This window comes from Lolium rigidum, unplaced genomic scaffold, assembly GCF_022539505.1.
Source record: "Lolium rigidum isolate FL_2022 unplaced genomic scaffold, APGP_CSIRO_Lrig_0.1 contig_4153_1, whole genome shotgun sequence".
NCBI classification, from domain to species: domain Eukaryota; kingdom Viridiplantae; phylum Streptophyta; class Magnoliopsida; order Poales; family Poaceae; genus Lolium; species Lolium rigidum.
The window spans coordinates 21,189-39,448 of record NW_025900506.1 but is presented as its reverse complement, the minus strand read 5'-3'; the positions used below and the strand labels follow the sequence as shown (position 1 = coordinate 39,448).

At 46.3% G+C, this 18,260-nt stretch overlaps 3 protein-coding genes across 3 annotated transcripts; 1 reads left to right on the top strand and 2 right to left on the bottom strand.

The window, feature by feature from the left end:
- The first annotated feature begins 271 nt into the window (after nucleotides 1-271).
- LOC124681392 (chlorophyll a-b binding protein of LHCII type III, chloroplastic) lies at nucleotides 272-1,376 on the top strand. The gene is made up of 2 exons (XM_047216318.1): nucleotides 272-478; nucleotides 556-1,376. Exons 1-2 carry the CDS (start codon nucleotides 344-346, stop codon nucleotides 1,225-1,227), a joined length of 807 nt encoding a protein of 268 aa, XP_047072274.1. The 5' UTR covers nucleotides 272-343; the 3' UTR covers nucleotides 1,228-1,376.
- Nucleotides 1,377-2,941: 1,565 nt separating this feature from the next.
- Nucleotides 2,942-5,293, bottom strand: LOC124681391 (subtilisin-like protease SBT1.7). Its single transcript, XM_047216317.1, has one exon. It carries the CDS (start codon nucleotides 5,291-5,293, stop codon nucleotides 2,942-2,944), a length of 2,352 nt encoding a protein of 783 aa, XP_047072273.1.
- Nucleotides 5,294-6,856: 1,563 nt separating this feature from the next.
- LOC124681388 (myosin-3-like) lies at nucleotides 6,857-17,817 on the bottom strand. Its single transcript, XM_047216312.1, has 24 exons — nucleotides 16,692-17,817; nucleotides 16,065-16,166; nucleotides 15,842-15,985; nucleotides 15,611-15,761; nucleotides 15,501-15,528; nucleotides 15,238-15,403; nucleotides 15,094-15,157; nucleotides 14,960-14,973; nucleotides 14,795-14,879; nucleotides 14,582-14,685; nucleotides 14,352-14,490; nucleotides 14,033-14,151; nucleotides 13,795-13,947; nucleotides 13,624-13,713; nucleotides 11,227-11,304; nucleotides 10,504-10,662; nucleotides 10,172-10,372; nucleotides 9,786-9,991; nucleotides 9,517-9,652; nucleotides 9,229-9,358; nucleotides 8,960-9,106; nucleotides 8,753-8,877; nucleotides 8,272-8,478; nucleotides 6,857-7,743 (listed from the first exon to the last, which is right to left on the bottom strand). The coding sequence occupies exons 1-24, from the start codon at nucleotides 17,271-17,273 to the stop codon at nucleotides 7,270-7,272; spliced, it is 3,804 nt and encodes a 1,267-aa protein (XP_047072268.1). The 5' UTR covers nucleotides 17,274-17,817; the 3' UTR covers nucleotides 6,857-7,269.
- Nucleotides 17,818-18,260: the final 443 nt, after the last annotated feature.

Genomic DNA, 18,260 nt, shown 5'->3' with positions numbered 1-18,260 from the left:
ACTTAACTGGAATATTGTGCAACAAGATGCAGCCCGGCCCAACGCCGCGCGCATGTAGAGAAACGCCGTTGGCCACGCAGATAACACATGGATAGGAAGCCATCCAACGATCCTAGGTGGCACGACCACGCCTCCTCCGATCCAATGCCGTCACCTGATTGGCCCAAACCAAATCCAGAAATCTTCCACGTCACAGCCCCCCTGCACCACCATCCCGCTCCACCAAGGAAACTTGTGCTACAAATACTTACACGTCGCCTCTCTCTAATTCCTACCACTCACTGAGAAGCACCCAGCAGCAGCAGCAAAGCTTGGCCGCCGTCCGGACCCCGGAGCAGCAGACATGGCATCGACGATCATGGCCGCCGCCTCCCGCACCGTCGCCGCCAAGACGCCGTTCCTCAGCGGCCAGAGCCGCGCCGCCACCGCCAGCCCACTCCGCGTTGTCGCCGCCGCGGCCAATGGCAGGATCACCATGGTACGTGCCATGAACTGGAACACGCCTGGAATGCGCGATAGCTACTAACGATTGTGCGATGTCGCCGCCGCTCGCAGGGCAACGACTTGTGGTACGGCCCGGACCGCGTCAAGTACCTGGGCCCCTTCTCCGCGCAGACGCCGTCGTACCTCAACGGCGAGTTCCCCGGCGACTACGGCTGGGACACCGCCGGGCTATCCGCCGACCCAGAGGCCTTCGCCAGGAACAGGGCGCTCGAGGTCATCCACGGCCGGTGGGCCATGCTCGGCGCGCTCGGCTGCGTCTTCCCCGAGGTGCTCCAGAAGTGGGTGGGCGTCGAGTTCAAGGAGCCCGTCTGGTTCAAGGCCGGCTCGCAGATCTTCTCCGACGGCGGCCTCGACTACCTCGGCAACCCCAACCTCGTCCACGCGCAGAGCATCCTCGCCGTGCTCGGCTTCCAGGTCCTGCTCATGGGCCTCGTCGAGGGCTTCCGCATCAACGGCCTCGACGGCGTCGGCGAGGGCAACGACCTCTACCCCGGCGGCCAGTACTTCGACCCCCTCGGCCTCGCCGACGACCCCGTCACCTTCGCCGAGCTCAAGGTCAAGGAGATCAAGAATGGCCGTCTCGCCATGTTCTCCATGTTTGGGTTCTTCGTGCAAGCCATCGTCACCGGCAAGGGCCCGTTGGAGAACCTCTTCGACCACCTCGACGACCCTGTCGCCAACAATGCCTGGGTTTTCGCCACCAAGTTCGCTCCTGGCTCTTAAGTCTTAGGCCGGTCGACGCAGCACGGCGCCCCGCCGCTTGTAAAGTGTAAACTACTCTTGTTTGTCTAGTGTCATGCACGCAAATCGCAAACAATGGTCTCTTGTACTGTTCTTGTCAGAATTCAGAAATCTCAAGGATTTTTTGGTTCCATCTCTCATTCTCTCATGTCTGTCAACTTACTATATGCTGTGCTTAGCTGATTCTTGTTGGCTATGCGTGCATTGTATCAAGTACGGAGACGTGGAATAACGGATGAGAAGAACTGGATGTGAAATTCAGCAAAAATGCATACTACCATGCATGAGCATTTGAACTGGCGAGCATAGCAGGTGCAAAATCCATCTTCACCTCACATGAGGTTCATCCCTCAATAAAAATAATGTGTGGGTACTCCAAATCTCTAATTATTATATTTACAGTTGTTCCCTCTGAAAGTCTGTGTTCTGATTATTAAGATACTGCAGCACCTATTACACTAGATGTTCTTGTAGTGCTTTCTCGATGATCCTGTTCTGCACATCATTGGCCAAGTTCAGATGTTGGAGAGGTGAGAGCATGGTTTGCAGAAACAATTGGGAATCTTGGTGCACTACGTACATGTAGGCTTGGCAAAACGATGCTAGGTTAGATAAGTCAAACTGAAAGGTTTGTGTCAAGTTATAACCTGTGTTTCGTTGCTTTGCTTAGTACTGTATCAGGTCCTTGAGAGTGGTGTAATGTTCTTGCCACAAAAGTGCATTGCTTAAGTCTACAACCTGTGCTCTGTCCTCTGCCAGGAATCGAGCCAATCGTTGCAAACAATGCTCTCTTGAATTGTTCTCAGATTACAGAAATCTCAAGGATTTTTTGGTTCGACCTCTGATGCCTGTCAACTTAATTATATGCCGTGCTTCAGTTAAAAAAAATTATATGCTGTGTTTAGCTGTTTATTAGTACATTGTATCAACTATCAAGTATGGAGACTTGTAATAACTGACGAGAACTACTGGATGTGAAGCTCAGCAAAATGCATACTGCCATGAGCATTTGAACTCGAGAATAGCAGGTGAAAAAATCCATCTTCGCCTAACACGAGGTTCATCCCCCAACAAAATAATGTGTGATTACTCCGAATCTCTAATTATTATATCTACAGTTGCTCCCTCCGAATTTTAATTAGTAAGATATACTTCAGTGATTATTACATTTGATGCTCTTGCCATGTTTACTGGATGATTCTACTGTTGAGTTCATCCAGTACCATTGCCGAGTTCATTGGCCAAGTTCAGATGCAGGAGAGGTGAGAGCATGTTTTGTTGTTGAAACAATTGGGAATCTTTGGCTAAGTTCAGATATAATGCAAGAGAGGTGAGAGCTAAGGTGGATAAGTCAAAGTAAAAGGTTTGTGTTAAGTTATGACCTGTGCTAATCCCAAGGTTTTGGTGCATGGAGTACTGCTGTATCAGGTGCTTGCCACCACTGCTGTATCAGGTGCTTGCCACCACTGCTGTAATGTTCTTGGCACAAAAGTGCCATGCTAAAGTCTCCAACCTGTGCTCTGTTCTGTGAAGACTACAGAGTGCTTAAAACAAAGTTATCATACTGAATCATCACTTTCATTGCCAGCAACAGATTAATAAACAGAGCCAAATCACATTGTGTCAGTTCACTCCTTGCTAATGCAGACTCTCTCTCTTATTCATTCTGCTCAAGTTCATGCATGGCAATATGGCATCAATTCTCCCACAGGACGGCCACGGGGCTCCTGACTTGGTGTTTCCTGTTCTCCCAAGTGATGTGCCCGAACTCCCATGCTCCGGCCGGCATCACGGCGTTGCTCCGGAACTCCACCGAGTAACTCTTCTTCTCGTTCTGACGCCTGAACACCAGCGTCGTCGGCGTCACCGTCACGTTCGCCCCAGACGGCGCGGCGACGGTCACGTTGTACGTCTCGGCCTGCGCCGACACCTTGGTCACCGTCCTCGTCAGCGTCCGGGCGCTGGTGCGGCTGTCGAACACCGCCACCAGCGACGGGTAGTTCAGGCTGCCCACGCCGCCGGGGAGCGTCCTCGCGCACCCGCTCATGCTGGGCACGAACCGGCGCATCTGCTCCGTGGTGTAGTTCAGGGTGCACATCAGGTCGACGTAGTCCTGCGTGCCGAGGTCGTACACCAGCCCCGGGTCCATGGCGAGCCGCGGGAGGACCAGCCCGGCGCCGGCCGCCAGCGTAGTCGCGTCGTCGCAGGTCATGTCGTCCACGCCGTAGTTGCTGCGGTAGCCGACGCCGTTGTCGAGGATGAGCCTGCCGTTCTTGTCGAGCGGCGTCGCGGTCGTCATCAGCGCCGACCGCACCATGGCAGGGGTCCAGTCGCCGTGCCTCTTCTTGATCAGCGCCGCGGCGCCGGCCACGTGCGGGCACGCCATGGACGTGCCGGACATGATGTTGTACTCCACCCTCCTGGAGTCCTCCCGCGCGCCCGAAGGCGGCGCGTCGCCGGACCAGGCGGCGAGGATGTTCACGCCCGGCGCGACGACGTCAGGCTTCAGGATCTCGGCCACCACCGAGTTCGGGCCGCGAGACGAGAACCCCGCCACCATCGGCGCCCGGTTCTCGCCGGTCACCGTGTCGCAGGAGAAGCCGAACGAGGCGACCGGGTACGGCACGGACGACATGTAGGCGTCCAGCTTCGTGCGCCCTATGTAGCTGAGGGTGAGGCCGGGGAGAGTGAACGCCCGGGCGGTCACCGCGTCCCGGAACCGTGCCTCACTTTGCACGCCGACTATGCCGGCTCCACCCGCTCTCTGCGCGTAGATGCCGCTCTCGACGTAGTTGCGTTCGACCTTGCACACAAGAACCTTTCCCGTGACGTTGTCGGGTATCATGCCATACTTGTCGCAGGAGCTGTACACGAGCGGCACCATGTTCGTGCCTCCTTGGGCCTCCACGGGGTACAGGGACTGGCCTGTGACGACCGCCCCGTTGCCGAGCTTGAGCGTCGCCGGGAACACCCGGTCCGTGGTGGCCGCTCCTACGGTGGTCATCCACGGAGCCACGTTGACGACGCTGGACGCCTCCGGGCCGCTGTTGCCTCCCGAGAGGACGACGAAGACGCCCCTTCGCTCGGCGCCGAACGTGGCGACGGCGAGGACGTCGTCGTGGAAGGCTGGGTTCGACGCTGGACGGCGAGGACGTCGTCGACGAAGACTTACGAGGGACATGGAGATCACGTCCACGCCGTCGCTGACGGCGGCGTCAATCGCAGCCACAATGCTGGACTCGGTACATCCATTCGCCTCGCACGCCTTGTACATGGCGATCCGTGCTCTAGGCGCCACGCCGCGAGCGGTGCCGCGTGAGAACCCGAATAGGCTGGCGCCACGTACCTCCGATCCGGCGGCTGTGCCGGAAACGTGGGTGCCGTGGCCGACCTTGTCCCTTGGGGTGAGGGCGCCACCAGGCTCGGCGGCGAAGACCTTGGCACCGACCAGCTTGTTGTTGCACAAGCTGGCGTTGAAGCCCTCGGCGGCGACGCAGGTGCCCTTCCAGGTGGACCGCACGGGGCCGAGACCGGTGTCGTTGAAGCTGGCGCTCTCCGGCCAGATGCCGGAGTCGATGAAGCCGATGATGACGCCGTCGCCGAGCTCCGAGTCCGGCCACGCGCCGAACTCCTCGTGGAGGCCCATGAACCCAGGCGATCTCGTCGTCTGGGTGTAGCGCATCCTGCTCCTGTACACGCCGGACACGCCAGGGGTGCTCGACATGCGCCGGGACTCCTCCTCCGTGAGGCGCACAGCGAAGCCGTGCATCACCGTGCCGTAGGTGTGCAGGAGGCGACTGGAGGAGTTCATGGCGGCACGGGGCGAGTGAGTGGCCACCATGGAACTGTACCACCGCTCGAGGGTGGCGAACTGGGACGGCTTGGCCAGGTGGTTGGTCTGGATGATGTAGGTGTGGGAGCTCGAAGGAAGAGGCTTCTGCTCGGCAGTGGCATCCTTGGGCTTCTGGATGGTGGATGAGTGCGTGGGCTGAGCAAGGAGGAGAACTAGCAAAGTGCAGTGCCAGACGACTGAGAGTGTGGAAGCCATTGTTGTTGCTTGTGTGTGAGCTCGTGGTGGAGGAATGCATGTGTGTGGTTATCGATTTTATAGAGAGCTTGAGCTCGGTTGGGCAACTTGTGAACGCCACGATCAAGAATTTACAATTTCTATGCAATCTCAAGATGGCATTGTGTAAGACTTTGCTAAGAGAACAAATTTACACACCTTCTGTGCTTGGGTTGATCCTATTTTGTCAAAGTGTGTAACTGAAGAGAAGTTCCAGGGATGTGCGGAATTGATGGACTATTCTTGGGCTGATCCTTCTTACAAGATAGAATCCCCTAGTTTCATACTGTGTATTTTTGTGATTCATATGAAGCACCACTTGCAAGGAGAATTTTCCACGGTTAATAATGGTGTGTTTTTTGGTAACCAGTGTGAAGTATTCTCACTTTCCCCATGGTAAAAGTACTTTGCTAGGAGAACAAATTTATACACCTTCTCGGCTTGGGATGATCCGTTGTTTGTCGAAGTATGTAACTGAAGAGGGATGTGTGGAGTAATGGATAACATACAGTATAAATTTAACTATTCTTGCTTACAAGATAGACTCGCCCAGTTTCATACTATAATTTTTTGTGATTCATATGAAACAAGACTTGCAGGGAAAAATTGTCACGGTTCAAGACTTTGCTAGGAGAACAAATTTACACACCTTCTGGGTTTGGCATCCTTTGTTTGTCAAAGAATGTAACTGAAGAGAAGTTACAGGGATGTGCCTAAATTGATGGACAACAAATGCAGTACAAGTAACCAGTACAAGTAACCAGTGCTATGTATTTTTGTGATTCATCCAAGGAGATATTATCACGATTAATAATGGTATTTCTATTGTAACCAATGTAAAGTATTCTCACTTTCCCCATGGTAAAAGTACTATCTGCTTACTGGTCATTACTTCGGTGTAGGCATGCTAATTGCTGAAGCTTCCACTCCACGATTTGCTTGCATGACATATTTAGCTATCATCTATTCACCTTGAGTACAGAAGCAAGATGTGGCGTCTCTCCAGCATTGGCACAGCTAGTGGAGGCTAAATGTGGCTCTGAAACAAAATTATTGACAACTGATTTTGTGTGTGGCAAGCAGGACAGAGAAGGCACATGGATGCTGAATGCAAACAAAACGAAACAGAATTTCCAAAGATGAGGAAGGGATGAAACGGCCTCCACTATCCTTCTTTTCTTAAACCTCAACTGGTACTGTCCCCTGCCTGCTTGTTTCTGCTGAGAGACGCACCATTTAAAGACGACAATGAACATGCAAGCGCACATTTTCAGTTAACATTCTAGCTTTGTATGAGGCATGAAACCAACTGCCTAAATATGTGATTGAGTAGCACAGAAGCTGTCTATTATAGAGACAACAGCTCATATTTTTTTACTAGAGCTCCTTGCCACATTGACAAAGGGAAATACTCCTTGCCAAATTTACAACAGTATGATATTTGAGCGTCAGTGGCTGTGCACTGAACCCTGACGACCATATGTGACTCTGAATTTTTGCACACTCAGGTACAATGGAGAAACAAAACTTGCGGCACCGAAGAGATAAGAAAAAAGAATCAAATGCTTTGCACATTCCAACGAGTTCTTTGCTGTACAGGAATTACAGTCCTGCTGTTGCATCTCTATTCGCTCTTGGCGGATAATCTGTATATAATTACCCTTCCACATTTCAGGTTCATCGCTCTACATACAACGATTACATACATACACTGACAACACTGAACTAATATACATTTACATATCTCTTGCTGCGCCCTATGTAATCCTTTTGACACTCCCAAAAAATTGGATGCACAGGTTGACGATCGAGTTTGTCATCACCGCCATCTCACCGGCCTTGTGGTTACGAGAGAAAGAACCACGAAATCATCTTCTCTCCAGCCATTTCTTGATTTCTTCCACTTGTGCAATGGCATGCAAATGTGAGCAAATGATCTCACCTCATAGGTTCTGCATTCACTTGGAGCTCTTCTTCCCCCACCATCTTTTCCGAGATTTCTCATCCTGACTGCTGACCTTCTGAAGGTTTACCTTCGTCTCCTTCAATCGAGATTTGTAATCTTTCTTCCATGTAGCAAAGCGGTCCCTCAGCTTCCTGAGTTCATCATCCGGATTCATATTTGAGCCAATCTGTCCAGACTTAACAGCAACAAGGAAGCCTGCATCATCATCAAACACCTGCCGCCTATCCTCAAACTCTTTTGCTAGGTGATTCACAGCATTTATCCTCCTATCTGAGTTTCCTGACACCACTCTAGCTTCAGGGTTGTGGTTTTGATATTTCAACTCTGTCCCCTCCGGGGTATGGGTCCCTGTGGACATTGTTTCTTCAGAGTCATATTGAGCAAGCGTTGGAGTGGTATCAGCCCGAGCCGCTCGGGTGACCATGTCATCAGCAACTAGGCTCTTCTTAGCAGCCACAAGACTCAACTGAAAGGAATACAAGAGGATCATATCAACATGAATGCATCAGTGCAGGAAAACATTATTGGGTGGAACGGAATTATAAGCTACTCTTCTCTAATATCCAAATATTCAAACATCTACAATACCTTGCTGGGGGTGACACATGATTTGGCTCGATGCAACTATCTTTAGTTGAAGGCTTGTTTGACACAACATTCGTGAATATTTCAAATTTCATCACAAAGAGGCATGTTGTAGTACAACAGTATATGTTGTCATTTTCTCTTACAGATAAACTTCATGTTTTAGATGATGTTGAGCAAGGGTATAAATGAAGGTGTTGACACATTATTTCACTCAATTCAACTATTCTTTCGTCGAAGGCTTGTTTTACACAACATTCGTGAATATTTAAACCTTCATCACACGAGGCATGTTGAAGTACTGTATGTTGTCATTCTTTTGACACATAAATTTCATGTTTTAGAAGATGTTGAGCAAGGGTATAAATGAAAATACATGCTACAAGGAGATTTCACCACAGAAGATTACCTGCAGAGAAGAGAGCTGTTTCTTCCATGCCTCTTCCATTGATTTCATTTTGACCTCATATTCTGACCACTTATTCTCGTACTGTTCCAACTGTTGCTTCAGCATTGCATTTTCTTCCTCTTTGTCTCGCAATAAAGCCTCAGCTTTTGAAACACGTCCCTGGAGATCTGTGACAACTGGTTGGCGATGATACTCTCCATTCATTTCCTACCATGGGATGCAAATCATTAAAAAATATCAAACCTTTGACAACTCAGCCAGTAGAAAGTTAAATGCATTCAGTAGATTGAAAACTTTAGACCATAAAAACTGTAGTTGGATAATTCACCCAGTGGATATTTTCAGTAGATCTTTGTTAGTTATTAGGTAAAATAAAGTACTACTCATCCAGTACTCGATAAAAATGGTATGCAATAGCAGCCAGGGTCTTGCGAGATTTAGAATATACAAATGTATAGAAGTCTAATTACATAGGACTCACATTGCATAACCCTGCTTGTGAAATGGTCTTCTTTACATCCCTTTTAGCTTTGCTGTGAATGACCTTTGATTCCCGTTCTTCCTGCAAGCACTTAAATTTCCTCCTGGCCAGGCACCCACGCATCACTGCAGAAACATAGGGAAGTAGATGATTACATGAATACAATTATATAGCCCAATATTCTACTGCTAGGCCACTGTAGATTACCAGACTGTAGAAGAACAATGTTTTTTAGTTGACCAGTAAGCATGGTAGCTGCAAGTCGACGCCTAGTGTACTTCTGTATGAGAACGGCTGCCCTCCATCTCTTGAAAAGATTATCAAACCGAACTCTTGCCTTCTCACCTCTTACGACTGTACGTTGGCAAAGGTAAAAAAGGTAAATGAAATATCGAAGAATGAGCTGATAAACAGAGCAAGGGAAAAAAATGTCTTAGTTTGCACATGCTATAAAGTGTTTTCGTTAGGAATATTACATGACTGCAAAGTCGTTGCTCCTTTCTTCAGTTTGTGGTATTCTTGTCGAGTATGCAACCCACGGAAGTTCTTCTGAATCCGAAGGGCTCCATGGAGCATCCTGTTTTTAGCATTTTCCAGAGCAGCAACCTACAAAGTTATCAACCAGAATGACAAACATCCATATACCCGAATAGATGATCATTAGAAAGTAAATTTGACTACGGTGTACCAAAAATATTACTGATCTTGTATATTAAATTGAATACTTGAGCGCATGATGGAAAATGTTAGTATGCTTGTTATACCTGTCCTGTACGAACAAACAACTTTGTGTAGCCAACTTGATACATTTCTGGGGGTATATTGAATTGTTGTAATACTGCAACTGAAATGCTAAGCGGATTCTGAGACGCGATAGAATGAGAGAGGAGAAACCCATATCTGCAGATTTTATAAAAAGATGAAACTTGGAAGTCAGCTGGTAAGCTAGTGTTGAACAAAATAAAGATGCATAATCATGAAGACTAGCTCTGTGTTTCCGGCAAAAGAGAGACTAGCTCGGCAAACTAGCAACCTTTCAGCAAACTGTTGGTGAGTCATCCGCGTTGGATAGCCTGCCCTTGATATCCGCACAACTTCGAGCACCCCACAGCACTTAAGCTGGTGCAAGACAAGATCATGTTCAAATTGCCTTGGACGTTGTTTGTTATTTGGCTGGATGCATCGAATGAAATGAGGAGTTGTATTCTCCAACTGCTGCATGAGCTTGAATAGTTGAGCCTGTATATAAAAGAGAGTATCGAGATTGTTACATGTAAAACCATCTTTTCAGCAAGCAACATCAAAAAAGATGTTACCACAAAGAAGAGTGCAAATTATACAACTGGGAGGAAATAAATAGAGAACTAGAGAAGCATTCTCAAACAAAATCATCTGATCAAATGAATAGATGGTGAATACCTTAAATTTCATCACGACGCTTTGTTTTTGTGAATCAACTACAAAGTGGCGCGTAAAACTTGATTTATTCTGAGAGTCAGCAATCATGACAGATGCAAAATCTTTTGGAAGATCACTTTTGCACGAAGAGAGTAGTTGAATTGACTCTGAGTGCAATGGATCTCTATTCTTCTCCAAGAACCCAGTCGTATCATATGTAACCTAGAACCACAGTGTGTACAGTTATCAAGTAGCATATAGAGAGCTTCCACACTAAACGAATTAACCGATGGGTTCAACAGGCAAGCGCACAAATGGAGAAAATATCGAATATGTATTTGAAGACCACCAACCTCTCCAGCATAATGACAAATCTTAAAGGCGCCTTCTTGTTCACTCTTAAAGCCCGAGTTTCCACTCAGCTGCTGCCTAAGCTTGTTAGCTAAGGAAAGATCTGTTGCCTTTGGGAACGTAGACTCTTCATCCAGCAAAGACAATAGCCCCAGAGGTTTCTGTAACATAATAATAAAAATCATGTAAAATAGTGCACATACACATATAGAAGATGTAAACCTGTGGAACTAATATCAAAAAGTACTAATATGCCATCACCATCAAGGTATCACAACTTCTTTAACAATTGCAGCCAAACAATAATGTTTGCATCTGTGGTATGATTTATGGAGTTTTCTTTTAGGAAAGCATGGATGCAATCTTCTTAAAGATAATTCCATCTATTCAAAATTTCTGTCACTTTTTCATTGATGATATCATTTACTTAAGTAACTCAGACATCTTGCGTCACAAGACATTTAGATATAGAAGTGATAAATTTCTGCACTGTGTATGATTATTGATTCATAGTGGAACTAAAAACAAGAAAAGAAAATATTGCCACAGAAAGAAAAGTTGAGTAAAGCAAATTCAGTTATAGTTTTGTCTGGACCTGTCAGGTCAGGAATTATTAACAAGTGCATATAAATGTAGTTTGAAACATTAATCGAAGTGGCTATATAGATACAGCGAGGTTATGGTCCATAAGTAAAGCAAGCCCGTGAAAAATATATACAGTATACCTTCTCAAAGAGAGATAAACAGTCAGTGTTGTCCACAAATTCCACACTGGCCCAGTCAATTCCATCATCCAGGTATTCCTGAAAGAAAAGAATTAGCATGCCTACATAGCTATGGAGTAAAAAGTATGAAACTGGGAACAGGTGAATGCATGAGGAGGTAAATGAGAACGGCACAAAACAACCTTACAATTTCACAATACAAAAACTAACACAAGGTACATGGATCTTATAATAACTGAGAATTCAGACAGTTGGGCTCCATCATTAGTAAAATGCAAATCACATCCAGCGTTCTACTAATACTGAGAATGGTATTAGGTGCAATAGTTAGGTTGCAGGCGCCCCTACTTATACCCCAAAAACAAATGATAGCGTATCAGTTAGGCAAGAAGGGTTAGATAAGACTATCATTTGAACCAGGGATAGGATATGCATTAACTTGGTCCATCCACATTCTTCTTCTCACCTATGTTTCACCCCCCAATTCCTTACGCCATGGCATCCTGCCATCCTCATGGCCATGGGCGGAGCGTAGTGGATACAGGGTCATGGCCTGTGCTTACTTCTGACTAATTCATTTAGATTATGTATTAGTTTGCGTGCATATAGTGATTTTGTTTGTGTCATTTGCATCTGTAAGAAGATCCCGATACTGAAATGCCTGGCTTGAGGTTAGGCCCCTACCACATTCTTCTCACCTATGTTACATTCCAGAATTCCCTACACCGTGGCATCCTGCCATCCTCATGGCCATGGGTGGAGCGTAGTGCAGACCATACAGGGTCATGGCCTGTCCTTACTTCTGACTATTTCATTTAGATTATGTATTAGTTTGCATGCATATAGTGATTTTTTTTGGGTCATTTGCATCTATACGAAGATCCCGATACTGGAATGCCTGCCTTGAGGTTAGGCCCCTACCAACCGTCCTCACCAGACACCAGGGGAAGGAGGGACGCTGGAGTCCAATGTAGTAATTTCGGTAAGTGTAAACAAGCCGGGCTCAAGCGAAACCAGCAGCTTTGGCTCGAGCTCGATTTATAGTCCAAACAAAAAAATTAGCTCGAGCTCGGCTCGCGCACCAATAACTAGGATCGAGCTCAGCTCACCAAAGGCCTGCAAGCTTTGCCGAGCCTTGCCTGATATAAAAATTGTATTTTATTTTCTGCGCAGTGCCAGGAACGCAAGCGCCTTCCTGGTCATTCCTCGAGCCTTTCTTATAGATCGCGCACTTTGTATAGCAAGCTAGGTGGTACAAAAGAGTGCACTTGTGCTACAGCCCGCAGTTGAATAAAACCATTGGCCATACAAGGCTGCTAAGAGGTTTCACAAGCCAGCGCATCTAATATGCAGCAATGGTGGACCAGAAGCTAGGCTTGTTAATCATAGTTAGGCTTAGTTTTTTTTGGAAGATGGGCATGTGGATCGTATTTGTAGCACTAGACTATTTAAGGAGGAATGGTGTGGAGGTGTCAGCGATGGTTGCATCATTGCATGCTTTGCCGAGCATCACCGAACAGTTCGAGCTCAGCTCTTCCAAGCTCGCGAGCTTTTCCTTGGGTTTGAGTCCGGCTAGTCAAGAATCTGAGCTGATCTTTTACCGAGTCGAACTCAAACTGTTTGTCAAGCCCAAAACTTTTTTGACAGGCATAATTTCAGCCCACTAACTGGTGATGACCCGGAGCTTTAGTTTGGTTCAATGTGGGTGTCTAATTTGGTGTTGACAGCTTTCCCTAAGAAAACACTAGGTTCTCACGAAATAAGGTGTTAATAGCAGATTTACTAAGCAAACTGGCCCCTGCTTGACTTTACGTCACGCTCCACCACTGCTCATGGTGCTAGTTACCGAGTTTACCACTATATCCAGAAGGCCAGAACTTGCAGGCCCAGCAGATATCAACTGTGTCCTGTGGTTTTTTAGCCTTTTGTCTTTCCTGAACCAGATCGAGCATATCTGTTCCCTACATCTTAGATAATAACCAAGTTTACCATTTCCTCACCATACCATACAATAAAATTCAGGGTTTGCTATTTTTCCTAATCATAGGGTACAATCATGGCCTGCTACTGCTGGGGTTTGTTAGACTAGCTAAGTACTTTGACATCGTTTCTATTCAGGAAAGCATAGAGGCATTCAGATTCTCAGAAGACAAGACATAAAACAAATAGTATCGGATACTGTAATCGCACAAGAGCATGCACATCTAACATGACTTTGTAAATCAACTTCAGCATGACCAAATGCCCCAGTTATGATTATGTCGGGAAGTTTATAGGGTCACTTACATCTTTAGCAGCACTGAGGGCTCAATGTATCCTAACACTAGTTTACAAGAAATTGTTTGCACCAATTAAATGAAAACAGAAAAATAACTGAGGCAAGTGTTAAAATGTTACCTCCTGTTCCAGTTTGAATAGATGTCGGTTAAAATGCTGTTGCAGCCTTTCGTTGGCATAATTTATACAGAACTTCTCAAAGCCATTTTTCTGCAAGGGTATAACTGAATGTCATCTGAGGAACTCCCAAGCAAAAAAACATTTTTCAATAAAATTCAATGAACTCCATACACTGAAAGATTCGAAGCCATATATATCTAAAATACTTATGGATCTCCGTGTATGTTGCCTCCCCGTTCCAAGCGAATGGTTAATTTGTTCAACAATCCAGTCAAATAGATGGGCATAGATCGACTTTGCTAGAGCATCCCTTGCATCAATGGCCTAGAGGAAAACCAAGAAGAAGAAAACAGTAAGAAACAGCTGACCCGTAGTCCCAGGTAGATAATTTTCCAAACCAATGCTCAACCTGGGTCAACGTCAGCCTTTGAACAATATTTTCCTTTCCAGCTTGAATTTTACGAGTTGACAGAGCAATCACCAATTGAGGAACACTGCAACCTAACAGCTTTGCTGCATTAGATAACCCTGTGAAAACATCAAACAGTGAGAAACAATAGTTATTCAGTGAACTCCATGAAAATCAAATGACAACAATAGCAACTTTTTCTACAAATACAGAACTAAATTTTGGGATATTTCTACAGGATATACCAGAACAAAAAAATATGGAAGGTAATGGGTTCTTTATACAAAGAGGAGTAGATCCGCAAATGGGAGACTGGTACCTTCATTTGAATCAACTTCCACATGGTTTTCGTTGTCTATCACAGAGAATGAAATGTTTCCCAGCCACAAGACAACTGCAAGCATAGAAAATAATTCCATTTGGTTTTCCCCAGATATTTGAACAATATCCAACGCACTCTGCAAAATGGAAAAAAAATAGACATGAATAACAAATCATGATAATAGCCGAAGTTTTGGCAGAAACATGTTTGATTTGTGGCAACATTACCAGTAACGATGAAAACCTTTTAGCATCATCAACACCATCAATTCTCAAGCAAGCGCTCTGCTTCAAGTAATTGTAGTAATCGGCGTCTCTCAGAAACAATTTTTCTGCAACAGCACATACATATAACAGATTAAAAAATGACAGGGGATGTTGTAGCATATATGTATTCTCAGGAACACCCTTATAGAACTTCAGTTATGGATGTGTGGTTACTTCTATGAAGAGGAGAAGCTCCAGAACACAGCTGATAGAAAATATGATATGATCTCTCTCCTGGTGCCCTTCGAACCACCCTCGACTGCACAAGCAAGATATAAGAGATTACACCTTTCAGAAATACTCAAATGGAGTTTTGGATAATGTCTGAAACTATTGTACCTTCTCAAGCAGGACTGTTCCATGAGATTCAGTTAGATGAACATACATCATACATGCCCAAAGAAACAAGTTATCACGAAGTTGGCGATATTGTCACTAGTCATATCAACAACAAATGGTACAAAAAGGCTTACATGTTTGGATTTTAGCACCAGACATCTTCCCGGTTTCAGAAAAGTGTATTTCAGTAAGCTTACCCTGTATAAAAATCATGAAGTTGTCAGAAGAATTACTTAAGAATGATGAATTGACAACAATGTTACTTAAGATGAACTCACGAATCGGCTCGAATTATCATTTCTTGATGTTTTTGCATTCCCTAATGCTTCCAGAATAACATTGGTCTGTAGAACCTCAGACTCCATACCATTAGCGCCCCCTAGAGCAGCCAAATACTGCATAGCAATTTTAGCTGTTTCAGTTTTTCCTGCTCCACTTTCACCACTGAGATAAGACAAACATCAGAGAGACCATATTAAAAATTTGCGCAACCCAGAGCTTTGTGATTACTACTAGAGAATGTACAGTAGAGCATTCTAACCTGATTATTATAGATTGGTTTATGCCATCTGCAGGATATCATCAGTTGCATTAGAAGATATATCTTGCAAATAAATTCTATTGAACTGACTACGTTTTTATAACACATACCTCTTAGCATTTCGTTAAATGCTAAATCAGCAATTGCATACACATGTGGATCATTCTTGAGCTTCTGCCTGTATTGTCTGATGACATCTTTCCCATAGAGTGGAACTTCTTTAAGTGGGTTAACGGCAATAAGAACAGGTCCTGCTTTCGTCTGCAATGACAAGAGAACACAAATGAAGAGATGCTGACTGGACCATGAACAATCTAATGAGCTTGCTGGACAATGCGTACATAGATAAGATCACGAGAGTATCGGAACTGCAGATTGTAAAGGACGGAAGGTCCATTAAGGTAGCTCATCTGGATTAGATCATCCACTCCATCTAGAATATCAGGGTTGGCAGGCAAAAGTCTGTCTGATGGCAGTGTCAAAACCTGCGCAAAGAAAAGTTATAAGTAACAATATTACAAAAAATTACTCATCATTGTAGCGTTAAAGCAACATGACACTCACTTCACCATTAACCAGGAGTATTTCAACCTCATCTCCGGAAATTGATTGAACCTGTCCGAGTTCCCACTTTTTATCTGAAGCAGAACACCAAACACGTAGCTTCTGAAAGAAAAGAAAAAACAAATATTATTACGCTGTCTCGTTTTTTCTACCATAACATCAGGTTAAAATCATCAAGCGAAAAGATATATATGAGAGACTAATTCCAAGCAAGTGTAAAATTGTTCTGTTTGTCCAATATATGACTTTTGAGGATCGATGTAACATGCCAAAGTACTTGACACAGAGGCTATGAACAAGCATTAAAAAGGCACTAGCTGCGTCTACTGCTAATCCTGCAGAATAACAAGCTATAGGAAAATAGTAAATTCACACCAATTTCATATTTTACATACAGAAGCAGGCTGTAAGCCAATAAATTCAGCACACAAAATAAACAGATGTAAGCATCGATGTGATTAACATTTCTTGGTGTAGAATCCTGAGTGGGTTCTTGCCAACATAGCACAGAAGTATTCCGCCTAAAATCTCAGACAAATTGAACTTGTTGCCATATGTTGTCTCTTACTTTGTAAACACAGAAAATAAGATAAATCTCATAGAATTCACGATGAACGAGATTCTCACCTTCTGGAGGACATAGTCCATGGAATCAGTAAACACAGGCTTCCCATTTCTCTTTGCCCTTGCTGAGGAACAATAAGGAGAGGGGGGCTCCTTATTGCAGGCCACTGTATCCTTGCTCGCCTCACTGAAATTCTCAACATATGGAGACTCATCCAGTGGTTCCACACTACGTAGCTTCCTCTTAGCCCCGAAGATGCGACCATTCACAGCCTTCCCCTCCTTGGCCTCCTGCACAGCAATCTCCTTCTTAACCTCTGGCGTCTTCTCCTTTTCAATCTCCGGCTTCTTCTCACTAAGAACTTCCGGCTTCTTCTCACTGACAACCTCCGGCTTCTTGTCAGCCATCACGGCCTCCACCACCACAGCACCTTGTTCTGCCACTCCATTCTCAAGATGAACCCTAGGAGGCGTGGGCGAGCGCCTTGCCCTGGGCAACCGGCCCCGGCAGGTGGGCCGGGCTGGCAATGCCGGCGGCTCGTCCTTGGGCTGCTCGTCACGCTTCTTTATCGTCTCGAGCAAGACCTCGAGGGAGCTCTTGGGAGCGGCTGGGACTGGCGCCATCAGGGCGGCTGCAGAGAGCATCACCGCCTGAGAAAATCAACAAGCCACCGGACCAAACCAGCGAGCCGCGCTGAGGGTCAGAGAGCAATACGCCAAATCCTACAGCAGAACGCCGTAGAGGCCAGGAATTCCTCCATTTCTCATCAAATCAGAGCCAAACTGCAGCCCCTGACTCGACCAGGGGCTCGAAAGCGACACAGACCCAAACCCCGAATTTCTGCAGCCAAGCACTAGAAAACCTCGAAATTCCCCAAAACAAATCTCCCAAAATCTCACGCTCCCGGCCCCGGAAATAGCAGCAGCAATCCCACGCGCCAAGAACAAATTTTTTGGCGGTGCCGCGCCGAGGGACGGGGTGAAAGAAACCCGGAACTCCGGGCGATTCTTGAAGGGGGCGCCGGGGAACACTGCAGCAAAAAGGCGGGCTGCGATCTCTGGCGAAAGAAGCCGAAGCAAAGGCAAAGCCTGCTCCGAATCAAAGGGTCGGGGCGGGGCACTACCACGAGCGGCAGAAATCGTCCAAGAAACGCATCAAAGACAGCAGCACAGTGGAAGGAAAAACAGGATGATTTCTCCCCCCGCACGCGCTCCCGAATCAGGACGAAACCCCAAAAAAAAACCGAAATTGTTTCTCTCCGCTCCGCTCCGCTCCGCTCCCTCGCTGGTGTTGGCTTCTCCCTCACAATTTCAAACCTCCATCCCCTCCACCATGCTTCTTCGTCTTTTTCCTCCCCCCCTTTCCCCTTGATCCGTTACTTAGGCCACTGGCAAAAACTATTTAGGACAGAGGAAAATCGAATTACGGTTGTGCCCTTGCTTGCGGCCTCAGGCTGCGGTGGTGGCTGGTGGTGCTCTTGTAAATATAGAGTGATTGGAAGGGTGGTTGTGAGTGAGCTGTGGATTGGGGGTGGTGCCAGTTTGGACCGTTGGATGCGAGCGGCTGTGCTCTCCGCTCCACGACTTCAGTTGGGCCGAGAGAAGTTACGCAACTGCCCCCACGCAGATTAG